This window comes from Maniola hyperantus, chromosome 14 (genome assembly GCF_902806685.2).
Source record: "Maniola hyperantus chromosome 14, iAphHyp1.2, whole genome shotgun sequence".
NCBI classification, from domain to species: domain Eukaryota; kingdom Metazoa; phylum Arthropoda; class Insecta; order Lepidoptera; family Nymphalidae; genus Maniola; species Maniola hyperantus.
Genome location: NC_048549.1, coordinates 4,691,237 through 4,708,629, shown reverse-complemented (window position 1 = coordinate 4,708,629; position 17,393 = coordinate 4,691,237). Strand labels below are relative to the sequence as shown.

The 17,393-nt window shown below is 35.8% G+C and overlaps 1 protein-coding gene across 5 annotated transcripts in view; it reads left to right on the top strand.

Annotated features, from left to right (window-relative positions):
- MYPT-75D (Myosin phosphatase targeting subunit 75D) overlaps positions 1–16,058 on the top strand; it is a 50,108-nt gene extending 34,050 nt beyond the window's left edge. For 4 of the 5 annotated variants that reach the window (XM_069503156.1, XM_034975153.2, XM_069503155.1 and 1 more), the window contains 2 exons: positions 4,888–5,392; positions 6,618–16,058. In XM_069503156.1, coding sequence (XP_069359257.1) covers positions 4,888–5,392; positions 6,618–6,862 — 750 coding nt within the window. In that variant the 3' untranslated portion in view covers positions 6,863–16,058. The remainder of the gene's footprint in view (positions 1–4,887; positions 5,393–6,617) is intronic. The other variant, XM_034975154.2, reaches the window with a different exon arrangement.
- Positions 16,059–17,393: the final 1,335 nt, after the last annotated feature.

Genomic DNA, 17,393 nt, shown 5'->3' with positions numbered 1-17,393 from the left:
AAGCTTTTGGTTCATTTTATATCATGGACTTCCGCAAAGTAACGCCTGCTTCTATACAACTTTGTTGTCTGTCTGTCTGTCAAGAAACCTACAAGGTACTTCCCGTTGACCTAGAATCATAAAATTTGGCAGGTAGGTAGATCCTATAGCAGACGTAAGGGGAAAAATCTGAAAACCGTGAATTTGTGGTTACATCACACACAAAAAATTAAATTATTGTTGTACTTTTAACTATTAATTAGTATTTTTAATTTTCGAGGTATCATATGAAAGGGCTTCACCTGTGCATTCTAAAACAGGTTTTATTTATTTTTAGGCATCATAGTTTTCGAATTATCATGCAAAATATCGAAAAAAACGACTGTATTACGGAACCCTCGGTGAGCTAGCCTGACTCGCATTTAGCCGGTTTTTTTTATTATGAAACCAAAAACATTAAGTATCTCCACAAAAACATAAACGTTTGCAATTTCTACTGTCCATTACTGCTATTGTGAATTGTGAAGCATGCGCATAAATTAATATGCATCATAATAATATTGTACAACATGATTTTGACTTTCATGTGTCATCAAAACACCAAAAATGTTTCTACCGTTGTCCGTTATATACTTTGAAACCATTCAATCGACGATGTGCCCCAAACCGGTTTCATTAGAAAGACAATAATGCGAAGATGGTTTTAGAGTGATTTTTATTTATTTTTAGCGTAGTTATTTTTTGTTAAATACATTATGTAGATCAAATTCACGTGTAATTATTTCGGTAAACAGGAAATTAGATTTACAATAAGTAATTATACCGTTAAACTAATGCTTTACCAGTTATTATTTCAAATTATAACGAAACTAGTACAAAAAACTAAAAACAGCAAACCGTGAAAGGGAAAACTAATTACTATATACACATATCTCTAATAGGTATCTAAATAGTTGTGTAATAAGTGGTCTATTATCATTACAATTTGCAAAAACGCAAAAACGCAAAAACGCAAAATCTAATTAATCATCGAACATTGTTTCTTAGAAATTATTTTCATTGATTCATGTCAAAATAATATGCAATCACATAGCCATATTTTCCTCGCGGATACACCTGTAGTAGCTCATATGATTAACTTACGAATATTTAGTAATGTAAATTGTAAACATTGTTTTAAGTAAATTTACCTTGTAAATTTTCTGTCAATACTTTGTCAAGGTAACGTAACGTAAGTAAAACTTACAGGTCTGATCGCGGCCTTACTTACGTACATTTTAATCATTGTTATATCGAATTGCGCTAACTAAAATATTTTTAATGTAAGATGAAGCATTAGATAGCTAGCTAATCTTGTATCCTAAGTTTAGTGACTAAATTAATTGTTGAAAATGAATCTAAATATTAACTCAATAAAGAATAGAAAAGATAAAACTCTACACTTAACTTAAGATTAGCCGGTACATATTAGAGATATTTTCTCATTGTTTACGTTTCATAAACAAATTAAATAGCTAATTAGGTCATCCGTGGTAGCTCTATGGTTTATTTAGTGTTTCCGTAGTTTAACTTAAAGCAAGCGGACGTGTATGCGCGAGCAGATATCGAGATCAAATGAAACTAATTGGCAGAAAGTATCTGAGGTAGGTACTATAATTGCACGTGCACTGAACATTGGTATGACGTAGTTTTTGTAGAGGCCGGTTCTATTCTAGATGTTGCGAAAATAACTGTTATTATGGATTAACTAGGTAGATATATCATTTTTAGATTAGGTATCTTTGAGAGTAGAAACATAGTGGTGATAGCCTAGCGCCTCCTACGCGGGAAGTTGACTTTCGAAACTGGGCACGCACCTCTAACTTTTTGGAGTTATGTGCGTTTTAAGCATTTAAATATTACTTGCAAAAAAACACATAGAACACAGTGAAAAAAAAAAAACATCTTGAGTTAACCAGCATGCCTTAAAGCTCTCCATTATGTTCTCAGAGGTGTGTAAAGTTTGCCAATACACACTTGGCTGTAATTTAGGCCTTCTCATTCTAAGAGGAGACTCCTGCGTAGTAGTGGGCTGGCGTTGGGTTGATTATGATAATGATATTTTTAGGTTAGTTGTAAGAGTAACAAACACATGCAATTAAATGGCCAACAGGTCAAACAGCCTCGATTCAACAAAGGCGTTATAAAGGGGAAAAATTTGTCTGTTTATTTGTTTGTAATCGATAAACTCTGAAATTATTGAACCGTTTTTAATAATGCTTTCACCATAAGAAATACTAGAAGTAACAGCGACTTTAAATTATATTATTGCGTGATCTTCCTATATTTTACTGTAGGCCACTACGGTATTTTTATCAAGATTGACATTTTTTTATTGTAAATCATCGCAAACATTTATCGCACTTGATGAAGTACGTTTTTACGCTCCCGTACTTTCTCCACTTTCGACGCGAGCCCGATAGTAATTAGACGGACTTAGATAATTGATAGCTAGTTCTGCCCATAGTTGCCTTGTTTATGTATTGTTATAACAAGTCTCATTTACACCATGAACATTGAAAACTGGAAAATTATTTATTGTGTTCCTAATATTCATACATTATCTAATTTCAATTTAAAAAAAAACACCTGGGGAATTGTCATCTGGTGACTAAAGACCCAAGCAGGTACAGGAGTTAAATAGGGGGTACGTTATGTAGGATTTTTACCTACTAAAACCCCTTCATGCAGATTTCCGCACTATGTCTTCCTTGACCGTTAATTCAAGTGATATAAATTAATTGCTTTTAACGCACATATAACTCCGAAAAGTTAGACATAGTGCACGGGATGGAACGGCGAACCCCGGACTCTATGAATAGGAGGCCGACTATCACCGCTATAGTATCTACTGTGCATTCGTCTGAAATTTTCCTGCGATTTCCCTGTGGGCGGTTTCACGCATCGCGAACGCACGCGCGCCAGTCGGTGCGGGCCGCCCGCGCACGCAGCATAACCATAACATTCCTCTCTGATAATGCATTACGATGTTCAATAAACAAAAGTTAAATAAGAATATTCTCCAAAAAAATATGACAGTTATCAGTGTATTGTTGTGATTCAGTGATAATGTTTACCGGATTACGCCTCTGAGTTCTGACTCACAAAATGTCACTCGATATTATGTTCTTGACGAATGACAACCTGCACCGCATGCGGAAGGAGCCGCAGGTGCTAGGTCTTCGATATCGGGTATGTCACCTCTGATAATTCTGCCGTCCTTTAACTAAAAAGCCTTTAACTGCAAAAATATTTTTTGATTTATTGCCAAAAAACGTTGTGATTTTCAAACAAATAATGCTACGTAGGATCGAGGTTTTAATTAGTTTATAGTTTGGTTCCACGTACAATTGTTTTTAGAAAAACTCAAAAATACTTTTGCAGCACGGCTTTTTTAGATAAGGACGGCTGAATACTTGGTACATACTACTAAGTGCCACACGCAATACTTTTAACATCGGCGATCGGTGTTTCGAATGCTTTATATTAGCTTGTAGCGGCGATTGAAGTCTGCACATTTGATCGTTAGTATTGGACGATACCAAGCGAGTCCACTTTTCACTGAGCTTATAATAATATTTGAACGTCAGCCGGAGCGAACAAGTCAATTCTTGACGGTCCAAGCGCAGTCTTTGTGATGTAGATGATGCGGAAGTGACATATTTAGTTCTCACATACGATTCCACGAATAGAGCAATTTTTCTGCGCGTTCTATAGGCCGAAATATGCATTCGCTGTAATATGATCCGGTATACTCATATGCCTATTTATGTTAACGAAACATGAATATTGAATATATTTCCATTTCGTAGATAAAAAGTAGAAAAATACACAGTTTGTAAGAACGAATGTATTAAACTTAATTTTGAAATATTATCGCAGTCGTTTAGGAATTGCAAAGGTTACAATCATCATCATGATCAATCCATCACCGGCACACTACAGAGCACGGGTCTCTTCTCAGTAAGAGAAGGGTTTGGCCATATTCCACCACGCTGGCTAAGTGCGGATTGGCAGACTAGTAGTACTTACTAGAAAGTTAAGAATATCTACTCTATATTCAACTGTCTGCGTTCTCAATACGTGATGGAATTTTTTATGAAAATTTAGGTATAGGTGCACATATCTAATCCGAAGATATTTTTGTTAGATAAGAGATCATAGACTGATGTCGTCTAATTCGTACGTAAGCAGAGATGAATAGGCCCAGTGATAATTCAGTTTACTTTCCGTGGAATATTTATCAGGAAATCCAATATACAAAAAGGAAAGAATTCGTCACGCGCAAATCAACATCACGCACATTCGGAATAACATAAATGTAAGATAAGCTACACTTTTACTAAAAGTGCTACGCTTAAGAAATGAAGAGGTACCAAAATGTATGTTATACCTACTTATGTGCTATATTTTTCAATAAACTAAACACACATATTAAGAATTTTGATTTACTAGCAGATTAGTTAAAAATTATTGATTGTGAATTTTCACATTTTACTATGCTATGATAATGTACCATAATAATTTGCACACTAAGTTATTGCTTGAATGTGTTAGAACAAAATAGATTTAAAACCAAATTGTACCACATTCTAGCAAATAAAACTATTTCTATTTCTTTAGAAAAATTCTGATTTTCGCCTATTACGTTTGGTTAAAAGGGTTCTAGTCGTTAACTAGTGATTGATAACAAGTATGTAGTTGTAGTTGAAAATTTGTATTCATTGTATCTATTTTTATTTTTGATTCATAGTTGTGGAATCTGGAGTGAAGTATTTTTATCCTGACGCTACACTCAATTTATTTATAAAATTACTACGAATATTGTCATGAACCAATGGTAAATGTATATCATTCCCTTTTTTACAGGGTCTAACAAACGGGGTCGAAAATGATCAAAACACAGCCAACGTGCCTGCCGATTTGTCCCACACCCGGCTGTCCATCAGCTCAACTACGTCCAACCAGAGCTACGACTCTGGAAATGTAGACTACGCTTTACCCAAACATTCCTACAGCCATCAGAAGGGCTCACTGAGAACGAATGATGCTATCGACTCGAACGATAACTTGACCTTCAATCAACCGAAAATATCTAACCCCCTATTCGGAGTGAATGCCGCATCGCACTATTCACCAGGCCCCTTACACGAAAACGAGACAAAACTTTTCGAGCGTTCGTTGCCCAATGGAGTCAGAAAGGCGCCGGAAGGTCAAGACAACGAAGGGTACAAAACGGAGGACGCGATTGACGGTAGGAAAGAGTTGGTAGTGAACTCCAACCCGATCGCGATCGCTGAAGGCGGCACCGCGACCTACACCACAGACAATAATGGTAAAATCAATGTTCATGTCACCGTCATGATTAACGCAGGTAATTATATGCATCCTTACGAACCTCCATTTCTATTAAAGCACTTATAAGTTGTAATATAATACGTGTAAGGCACAATTTAACAAAATTTTATATTGTAAAGTTTATTATATCTAACAGTTTTGCACAGTGATGGTTTCCTATTATATTTTGATTGAAGTTTTCGGAAGTGGGGAGTGAGATCCATAGCAAGATAATCTCTCGAGGATGCATATTGAGGCAAGCCGTCTCCGGTTGTAGTTGCATGGGTTTTGTCCGAATGTCTATAGTGTTCCTAGTGTAGTTCTCTTTCTGGCTTTCGTTTTAGGTCGTGTCCGCACTTAAATTCCATGCGGCATACTTTAATTGGGATCCACAACTGATCTCAGAGGGCGCCACAAGAGGTCTGGCCAATGCAAGCTGTGACATTTTTTTTATGGTGTTTGACAGTTTAGTACAGCCGGTTCGTTTATGCGCCACCTGTCGGGATAATTTGGAAGTGTGGATCCCCATTATTACTTGTCATAGTGAGGACACGGCTCTTAAACATTTTTAGTATCTATACTGTTATTATTTGTTGCATGAATACTAACTTATCTATTAGTAATCATTTTATTAACACATTCTATTCTCTTCTGTTTTCGTTTGCTTTGTTAATTTTAGTCCTATTTGTATAATTTTTTTGATTAGTAAATTACAATCGTTGCATCACACTCTGATGCTGGCTTGTTGGTTGCTACACTTTCGCAAACTGCACTACTCCTGTACACGAGTAATGTTCGGTACATGCACGTGAAAGTATCGCGCAATTAAGACACATCACATTCCTTCTCAGTTACGCTTATCTCAAGAACTACCGCACTATAATGCCAGTTTTTATTTTGCCGGCTAGATCATTGCAACAAGCGTCCATTCTCCAACTATTTGACCCAAATTAAGAAATTTAATGGCTCTTACAGCTATATATTCTTCATCATTAGTTTCAATCCAATTAAAGAATATAAAATTTCGTCTTGAAACCCGATACGGACTCGTAACTAAAGACAAGACAAAATTTCGCACTTATTTTGCAACAGTTTTTATTTTGCCAACTAGAACCATATGTTGCAAAATCGCCCATTTTCTCCAGCTTCTTGAACCAAATTAAGAAAGAATATAAAATTCTGTCTTGAAATCCCGATATGAACTCGAAACTAAAGACAAAAAAATTATAGCAGTTCGCTAACCTTACTCTCGAATATTACAGGCACGTTAGCGGATTTAAAGAAGCAGCGTGCTCAGATACGAACAAACGGAAGTCCAGTCGAGAACAGTCTAAACTCGACGACCAATCCCAGCCTCAACTCCATACCAGAAGGAAAGCCGGACACACAAATACAGATAAGTCCACCCACATTAACCCCCGGTACAGCGATCGTCCCGAGATTTTCAGGCAACACTAGCGAAGTGGTCGGGGACACGAAATCGCGTCGTTGCTGTATTATAATGTAATTTTTTAACTTTTAACATACCATCACTATCGTATGAAACCATTCGATGCGTACAAGTCTGATTGTCATTCCAAAAAGTTATTTATTCCGGGTTCATCTAGGTTACGTTTGAGGTGGGAGTTTTAATGGCGGACTTTTATGCTTTCAGCATCGCTATTTCTGCGATTCATCTAAATACGGCTAGTGAGAGTAGTTTTATAGTAAAATTATTTTGATAAGATGTGATTTTAAAGCGGCTACGGCCGGGGTATGCAAACTACTATAAGTGCAGTGTTGTTATTTGTTTCATACAAAATTTAAGTGTTTTACTATACCTACTGTTATGTTGTATTTTGTATGAAACAGAGTAATTCCGTAACTTTGATTTACATTTCTGATTATACAAGAAAAAAGTTTAAAAAAATGGATTTGAATTGTGGCATTTATTTGTTCCGTTAACAAATTAACTATTAATAACATCGTCGGAAAAGCGATTCTGAAATCATTTTTATTTGTAACGAATTGGATAAACATTGCCATTTTTGCTCACGAAGCAAGGGCTTGCCAATACGCTAAGAAACGTGATAGTATAAGAGCTCAATCGTTATGTAGAAAAGTATAATTTGGTTGCTATTATTTTATACATAATATTATAGTGAAAAGTATCGTATGTTCGTTTATCGTAGCTTGTTATTATTGTGTTATCATTCATTTCCGTTTATCCTAGTACATTCCGTTGTTTGAAATTCATATATTTATTATGAAAAATATTCGCTTGGGAAATAACGCCGCTATTTTAATGGTTTTTACGTTACGCATTTATTTCTTTGGTATTTTAAAAAGTGACTACTGTTCTTTTCTTTTTGTTATTTTTTCATATTGGTTTGATTTAATTTAAATTTTCTTTATTTTTACCTGTGTTTAGGTATAGATATGAAAATCCAAAAATTGTGCGGTATTATTTCCTAAGTTAGGACACAATCAAAAACGCTGGTCGTAATACGTATAAAGCATTACATGTGATAAAATATGAATAAACAATAAAATTAAGCAAAAATACGATAAAAGATTTCGATCGATTGGAAAACATTTGTATATTTTCCTGAAATGCAGTTATTAGTTTCTTAATATGATTTCTAGATTTTGAATTTTTTTTTAACTACCCAATACCTTTTTATTACATAATACATACATATTATACATTTTTTGTTTCATATACTTAATGCCTTCAAAGTAAAAGTTATAAAAGCCTGGCCTAGCTTTGTACAATAATTCAATGCAATTTTACAATAGGTACCTAATAGTTACTACCTATAGTTCGCGACAAGTTGACATGGCACGACATGGCAATCGGGGTATGAGGTGAGTCGTGAAGGGGGGGGGGGGGGAGGGCCCCGAATGCCATGTCGATCTGTCGCGAACTATACTTACACTTTTAGAGCGATCACGCACTCATCCAATCCGAATACGTAAAAATAAGGATATAAAAATATCTACATCCGTATGACATAACTTCATAAGCTACCATACAAATATGTAGTTCTATTTCTACTTCGGACCGTATTTTCACGGAATCGGATCGGATGAGTGCGTAACCGACCTTAATATTTGATAAATTAATCATACGGCAGTTACAATTTTGAGTCCTATTTAAATGGATAAAACTTCTAAACGTTTTTGTACTGACTATATTAAGTTTCTCGAATAATTTAGAAGAGATTGCCTAAAAACAATTACTTTTTCGACCAGTTTTTAAAAATTTTCATTATCATATCTTATACGGATTGATTCTTTTTAAAAATATTTCTGTACCGTACCTACTTAGCTAAAAGAACTCTGTTTTCAGTGCGATGTTGAATATATTTAAATCTTCTAAGACTGGAATTGTTATGTAGGTATAACATTGTTTAACCGATCAGTGAAGCAAATATTGTGATACGCTCAGAGGCGTCTCTAGCCCTTGTGGCGCCCGTGTGCAACCAGTACCCTGGGGCCCTCTAGTCTAGTAGGAGCAGGGTCAAAATCGAATACTAACAGTTATATTTTCAAACGAAATTCGCAAATGGTGCCATTTTAAATGATGACGGCGTCGGCCATAACACGAGCGCAGGGTCTTTGAGAGCGCCGCCATCGACGCATCTTTGGAGGTGTCGCATTAGAGGGCGCTCGGCGCCCCCTTAGACCCGGCGCCCGTGTGCTCCGCACACCCTGCACCATAGGTAAAGACGCCTCTGGATACGCTAAAACTAAATACCAGTTTAAAAAAACAAGACAAACTGCTTTCGCATGATCAGTGTGTTTTTGATTACCAACGACATATTATAAAACCTTACTTACACCTTTTGGTTTGACCACAAGAGGTTATTTGGGAAACATATCAATTTTTTTTTTTTAGAATATTAGCCATGTTAAATGACTAATATTCCCCTTTCCTCTCCAACTATGCGTTAAGCTTGTGCTAGGAGTAGGTACGACAATAGTGCAACGGGCGGGGTTTGAACCGTCGACCTTTCAGTTTTCATTCCACTCCTTTACCCGTTGAGCTATTGAGGCTCTTGAATTAAACGCTTTAATACAACAAGGCGTTGTAGGTACACATAAAAGTAAGTTTAAATAAAATGACAAACTTAAATGTATTGATTGCTGCTATGCCTTTTATAATGCTTCCCGCAGAAAGGTAGCTGGATAAAATATCATGAGATATCTAAATATATAAAAGGAAAAGTTGACTGACTGACTGACTGACTGATCTATCAATACACATCTCAAACTACTGACCGTATCTGGCTGAAATTTGGCATGCGGATAGTTTGATTATAACGTAGACATCCGATAAGGGTTTTTGAAAATTCAACCTCTGAGGGGTTAAAATAGGGGGTTTGAAATTTGTGTAGTCCACGCGGACGAAGTCGCGGGCATAAGCTTGTTTTTAAATAAGTTTAAGAAAAAAACAAATGTAAGTAAAATAAATAAATGCCTGCTGTAAGGCCGCGATTACACCTGTAAGTTATACTCACGTAAGTAGCTTACGTAATTAATTGACAATTGTTGGCATCAAATTTACTAAGGTAAATGTACTTATAAGAGTGTTTACATTGGTAAATTAGTCGTAAGTTAATCATGTAAGCTACTTACATGAGTAAGGGCGCCTTCAAATGTGCAGCTGCAGCGCTGCGACCGTAATAAAATAAATAAAAAATAGCTGCGACCGTACTGGTTTGTAAATCCATATAATTTCGATCGATGAACTGACCGCGCGGCCGCAGCGCGGCTGTCGCGCGTTTTTCATATGAAATAACAACGCAAAGTGGCCGCAGCACTGCAGCCGCATTTTGCGGTAAATTTGAAGGCGCCCTGAAACTTACAGGTGTAACAGCTGCCTAATAATCGGTGTCCTTGCGTTAAGTTGATATTTAGGGGATTTTTTGTAACCACTGTTTGAAGGCAGAGATAGTAACCAATATTTGCTTCACGCATCGCGTTTATTCTGATTCAAAATAACAGCTGTTTGTTGACAGTGCGAGGGGGCCATGCCATTCCTACGGTTAGTGTGTTAAAATCCGTGCATTATAATAATACATGATTCCCATCTCGTAATCCCTCACAATTCTCTCTCAAATCAATTTTTTTTTAGCTGACTTATGCCAACTTCACCAACTGCAACGGTGGCGTTATCCGAAAATAACTATGCCAACAATGTATGCCTATTCTCGTATATCTTAGGTTAAGAATTTGGTGATATGAAAATATTGCAATCTGAGAGTAACTTTGAAATTGGTCCTTAATAGGTAAATATATGCCGTTATTCGCAGAAACACATAAACGATGCGCACATAAATAGGCCGTACTTATCGCCTTATCGCGAGCTAGCAATGAAACCGCAACATAAGTGAAAATAGCTTATGATATCTAAAGCGCCAGGCAAACCACGTTGCTTATGCCTTTCGGCTACAAGTTTAATTTATCTTTATTCTTTTAAATCAGCTAAAGGAAAATAGATTATGCATATGTTAGGCGCGGTATCCACTTAGTGGAGATATTATAAGTATTGATGTGTTCAGCAGACCAATCAGATTCGTGAAGAAATTATCACGTCATCTACCTAACTATAATCTGATTGATCTGCTATATACTATATAGCATACATCTCCGCTCGCCGCACCGCTAAAAGTGATAAGTCGACTAGTCGCCCCGACTCGGTCGACGGCGACCGTAATAATCTCTAATTTATATGGAAGTCGTCATACACACGACGAATTCCATATTATTATAAACTAGAGGTTTGGATTTTTAAAAATCCCGTGAGAACTCTTTGATTTTCCGGGATTAAACTAGCCTATGTCCGTCCCCGGGATGTAAGCTAACTCTGTACCAAATTTCATCAAAATTGGTTAAACTGTTAGGCCGTGAAAAGCTAGCAGACAGACAGACACACTTTCGCATTTTTAATATTAGTATGGATGTATATTAGTATGGATGTATATTAGTATGGATTACAAATTCTAACGGTCGCCAGGCTACTAGTCGACAGTGCGTCATGTGTCTGTTGCGCTTAGTTATCAATCAGATTCAGAAGATTATCGCAGAAATTCATAACATACTGTATTATTTGTTATGCACGGATATGTAATCGTGTGCCTTTTATTTCTATGTTTCTTGTTGCTGTTTGGAATTTTAGCCTTTTGTAGTAGTTTTACAACTCTGGACTTTGTCTAATACTTATTACGTGTATTCTTTACTTTTTAAAGAAAACTACTTGCTACTGCACCCGTGACTGTGTGTACGTGAACTTGACAAAGTGTGGTATCCATTTAAAGTGCCCCTTAAATGTGGTCAAATATGTTTGTCAAATATTACGTGTTTGTCAAATTATTTGAACGACTGCGGTCGTGTTTGATGCGTCTGTCAAACAAACTACGTGTTTGGTAAATTTGTTTGTCAAACATGCTTGAAGGTGTACGGCTGCGTTTTGTCAAACAAACTACGTGTTTGTTAAACAACCTACTTGTTTGTCAAACAAACTACGTGTTTGGTAAATTTGATTGACGGCGTGTTTGACAAACATGTTTGACCGTTTACGTGGCACTTAATAAGTATGACACGTACGGGTAAAATTCTATCAAAATTAAATAAATTCAGCTATGCAGGCTATTTATGATAAAATATTTGTTTTTTGATTACTAAATACTCTGTTTGTGCCAATTTTCAGTCTGATTACATTGCGAATTGTACAATTTTTTTAAACTAAACCAGTTTTTCTATTATATCGGTAGGTACTTATAAGTAAATTTTTATGAAAATTTTAACATTTACATTTTTTTAAACTCTACAAAATTGAGTGAGATTATTAAATCTTGAAATCCAGTGTTCATTATACGTATCTGTGGTAAATAAAGAAGGCAGCTAACATTCCATTATTACTATTATGGAGAAAATATATTTTGAATATAAATGTAAATATTTTTTGTATGTGTTTAATTATTTATCATGTAGGAGTCATTAGAGAACCATCCATTAGGTCGCGTCGGGACTGACAGACTAAGGGATGATTTATGTTAACACGTGGCGGACACGGGCCGTGCCACGTATGAGACACGGATTCAAAACATCACGAACGTTTTATATGAAGCAGTTTATGCTTTACTGTGCCGTGTCCGTGCACGGACGCCACACGGTGAGGTAAGAGATAATCGTGATGTTTTGATTCCGTGCCTCGTCCGCGCTACGTACGTGGCAAAGCCCGCGCACGCCACGTGTTAGCATAAATCATCCCTTACATTGCATTATTAACTGCATGTATCGAATGTTTTTTCATGCTAAGCTACTCAGTCAATCCGGACGCGTCTTGTAGTAAATTCATTCGTCCATGTCATAGTCACTAGATTAGATTAGATGTTTTCGTAGTTTGGTGTACTTAAAAAGTACTTAAAATCAGCATAAACTAAAACTATAGGTATAAATTACTTAAGTATTTTATTACTACGTAATGTCGCAAAAATATGTATATAAAATTATACATATTTATATTTCAAAGAAACTAATGAGGAACAAAGCAATATCAATGGCCTTATAGTTATCTAAGCACAAATTGTTTGGTAGCTGTTTATTTAATTTTTCTTACAGTATTATTTTACGAAAGCATTTTACAGGTTGCATTTTGTGATAATTATATTTTATCAAAAAAATAAAGTAATACCTATACTTACAAAAAATATGTCTTATTGAGGTATATTTTTAATATTGTAGCTAAAAGGTGGAAAGTAATTATTTATATTAATTTATGAAAATGATAAGACCATGTTTAACGTGTAAATTATTTATTACTTCAAATCATTTACTTATCACATATAAATTCTTTTAACCTGGAGATAATATGTTTGCACTATACATGTTGGTATTTGAAAATAATAAAACATTTTAAATATTAATATTATTGTAATTTGAACGTATATCCTACATCAGTGCCTCTTATGTCTTGCCTTAAAAATGTTATATGTATTACCTATTAATATTATTTGTTATTTAATATTATATTATAGCGTTTTTGTAAAGAATATCTTTCTCTTTGATTGTATATCTGCCTATACCTTGGAAAAAAACAGTTCAATGATTCAATAATATCTTGTCCCTTCGAAATCAAATCAAAACAAACTATATCTGTTTTTGACTACTATAAAAGCCCCTGTAAAGAGTACTAAGTATAATAGTGTTTTATGGTAATCGTCATGTCAACGACAGACTTCTATTCTACTACTGGACTCACTGCGCTTTCTGGTACGTTAAAAACTTCAAAATTATATTCTTTAAACTGTGCGCTGGTTAATTATTCTATACCCAGTTGTCGTTCCAATCGTTTACCAGTGCATAAATAGAGTTCTATGATCTCATAATAGAGTATCTGACCATATAGTCGCGACTGAGTTTGTCACACTTCAGCCAGGATTAATCTTAAACATACCAGTTCCTCTAGTGTAACTAATATTAACATTCGAAATGAGATCTAACAGGTCCTTCTTTATGTATATTAATTTAATCTTAGATTAATATTTTGATCTTAAAGAATATCCAGAAATATAATTCCCCTATTGAAATGGGTATACAATCAAAGATATTGGAACACTGATCAGCGCTCAAAAATGCTATGAACCGTAAACGTAGGTAAAATTCACGCTGTAAATATATTTATTTATAATCGTAACTTTATCATTCGTAATAATTGTAACTTTATCATTCGTAATAATAATTATGTACTAGAGGCATAAGTAGGTGAGGTTCCAGTTACTGCTTAAGTGGTATGAATTTATTGAATTTTTATAAACTTCATTGCCTGAATTTCCTATGACTTGCCAATTAGAAGTTCTTGCCTTCTTTCCCTTAAATGTTTTTTTAAAAAAACGGCAAGGGAACTATTTCTGCCTCTATCTACGCTTTTAGTAATAATATAATATATACTTTACAAAGTCATACAACTATAATATATATTATAGTACCTACTTCCACTACACATATCCAAATCTCATAGCACAAGACTCAATTTTTTGAGGTTATATTGCTAAGTATTTCTTGTGTAAAATGCGGTTCGTACTTCAAGTCTAGTTGCAAATAATTAGTGCCGTGATGCGACTAAAGGCGATCTACTCACTAGTCTGAGGTGGCGCTCTTAGGTTTTGCGATTTTAGCACCCGATTGAGCCGATCCGATTCTATGTGTAACTTAAAGACCCTGTTCACATAGCATTTGCACTGCACTGTTTTGCATCATGCGTACCGAATACGTAGTGACGTATACAACGATTCAACTATGTTTGTAAAAAACCTACACAATTTTAACAGTGCAAACGGTTCTATTCTCCGTGTATCGCCACTACGTATTCGGTAATAGTTGTTCTGGAAAAAAAAGTGCAGTGCTAGAGTATTGTAACCATCCACACTGTTTGTAAAAAACGTACACAATTTTAACCGTGTGTCCGGTTCTATGCTCAACGTATGCCCCACTACGTATTTTGTAAGATTTGCCCTCCAAAAACGTACAGTGCTGATGCCGGCGGGGTCTACGTGCGGTGCTGATGCCAGAGGCGACGCACCACGACACAATAGTTTATTTGAACTTTTAAGCTCAGGATAATCTGTAAGCGATTTTAAGCTAAAAGTGTTTTCGTAATGGTTTATTATTTATTACAGATGGACATCATTAATAATATTGTGATTTATTGTTAATTATAATTACCTATTAATAAATTGTACTTATGCGTCTGTAGAGGAGCTGATTTGAAGTAACCACGAATGGGCTACTTACTTAATTTTTTATATTGAATCGAATTGAAAATATGGCTTTCTGCAAAGATATACCCATTTTTAATAGATTTGTTGATATTGAGATTTTTGTAACAATTAGTTGGACCAGTGTTTCCCAAACATTGTTCTGCCTTGGCCCGGTAATTTTCACATTGCCCCTTCGTGACCCACTTAACACTTTTAGACCCAAGCTGGTTCCATTAGGTAAATTAATAAACATTTATTAATAATAATACTATCGATAGTTGGTAATATTTTTAAAACAATGCGGGAATGTTGCGACCCGGGATTTTATTTTGATGGTCCGGTACCGGATCGGGACCCGGCAAATGGGAAACGCTGAGTTAGACAGTATATCGATATGTCTAGATTTATAGTACGCGACAGGTTGAAATGGCAACCGGAGAGGGAACGCCCTGCACACCCGTACAACCCCCGCACTAGTCCGATGCGGACGAGCGCGAGTGACGTGCAGGTGTGCGGGGCGTTCTCCCGCCTCATACCCCGATTGCCATCTCAACCTGTCGCGGACTATAGAATACAGTTTATTTTTCCCATAAATCGATTTAAGAAAGTAAGTAGAGTAACCTTTTTGGCATGTCATTTATATAGCAATTATAGATAATGTATTCCAAGACACTACTGTTTGATAGATTAGTTAATTATTAATTTCATCGGTACAAATATTCTGCAACGTTGTTCTAAACTGAAAATTGTTAATTAACTTAATGCAATTTTAAACTGTTGTATTTTAATGTTTAAATTTTTACCTTAAAGTTCATAATAACTAAAAATAGTATCTATTTAAGAATTTACATTGTTGAAGGTACTTAGTGACTGACTTTTAAACAGTAGTGATATTTAGTAAGATGATTCCTAATTTTCTTAAATATTATTATATAAATAAATAAGTTGTTTAAATTTAACATGTCTTTATTTTTCCTCACATTGTGGCTAACTCTGTTGTACAGAATCTCTAAACTAATCTAAAATAACAGATGCAGATCTAAATGTATTGTTGTTCCTTTCATTATGCTTTAAGCGGAAAAGGATAGCCGTAGATTTAATCTTTTTTCTCAACTGGCTTTACGGCTCTGGGTTTAGATTTAAAAACGTCAATGAATTTAGTTTAGAGGTTGTGTACAACAGAATTGGCGACATTGATTCCTCAAAAACATGATCGATGATACATCGATCTTTAGAAGGAGATAGCGGATTTGTTGAGCATTGTCTCTGTCGTTGAGACCGACAAAACGTTATATAGGTATACGAGTGACAGAGAACGCTCTACAAAGCCGAAATGTTATTCTAAAGGTCGATGTACGTACATTGTTTTTTGCCGCGTACTGTAGGTATAGTACGTGACAGATCGGGATGGGGACGCCCCGCATATCCGCACAGTCCCCCTGCTAACGCGCGGGTGTATGGGCGTACCCCGATTGCCATCTCGCTTTCTCGCGTATTATAGGTGTGGCTGTTTGCTACAATAAGTCGCCGCGGGCGAATGGCGATGTCCTTTACTGTAAGAGAGTTATGGCCTTATAGTTATATATTATAGTCTGCGACAGGTTGAGATGCCCTTTCAACCTGTTGCGTACTGTACATTACATATGCAGTTTTACGTTTCCACTACTCAAACTGTATGCAACTTGCGACTTATGCAGGCATAAGCCACTTAGATTATACATTATCCAAGCACATGGCTTTATGTGCGATTTCTATATTATCATCTGAGTACATAATTATAAGTAAGAGTACGACATCATCGCGGTCGTCCAGGCACACGAGTAGATTATGCTGGATATCTACTCATGTGGCCCAGGGCCCAGACATCGGATTTCGTTCTAGCCGATGCTATATTTGATACCCCTTTCTATTGTGATGTGTGTGTACTGTGTAGAACATAAACATCGGATCGTAAGTATACGTGGAAATGCTGTAATTCTAGTTCAAGTTCCATGAAGCAAATGTAGAGCCGACCGGTTTTATGCACGTTACGTAATTTTGAGGTAAGCGATCAAGGTGAACGAATAAACTTATATAAGTTCAAAGAACCTTGACCACTAATAACTACTCTACGACTAGTGTAGCGATACACTATCCCCAGAGTGAACTAGAGTGACGGAATTCTCGGTTTGATCCTGAATCGATATTATGTCAAATATTGGGCTATGATAACGTAAAATCAAAGAAAAACGCCTGCCAGTGGCCTCGAAGCCTCTACGTTTTATCGCCTAGCGTAAGTTATTCGCAGTTCGA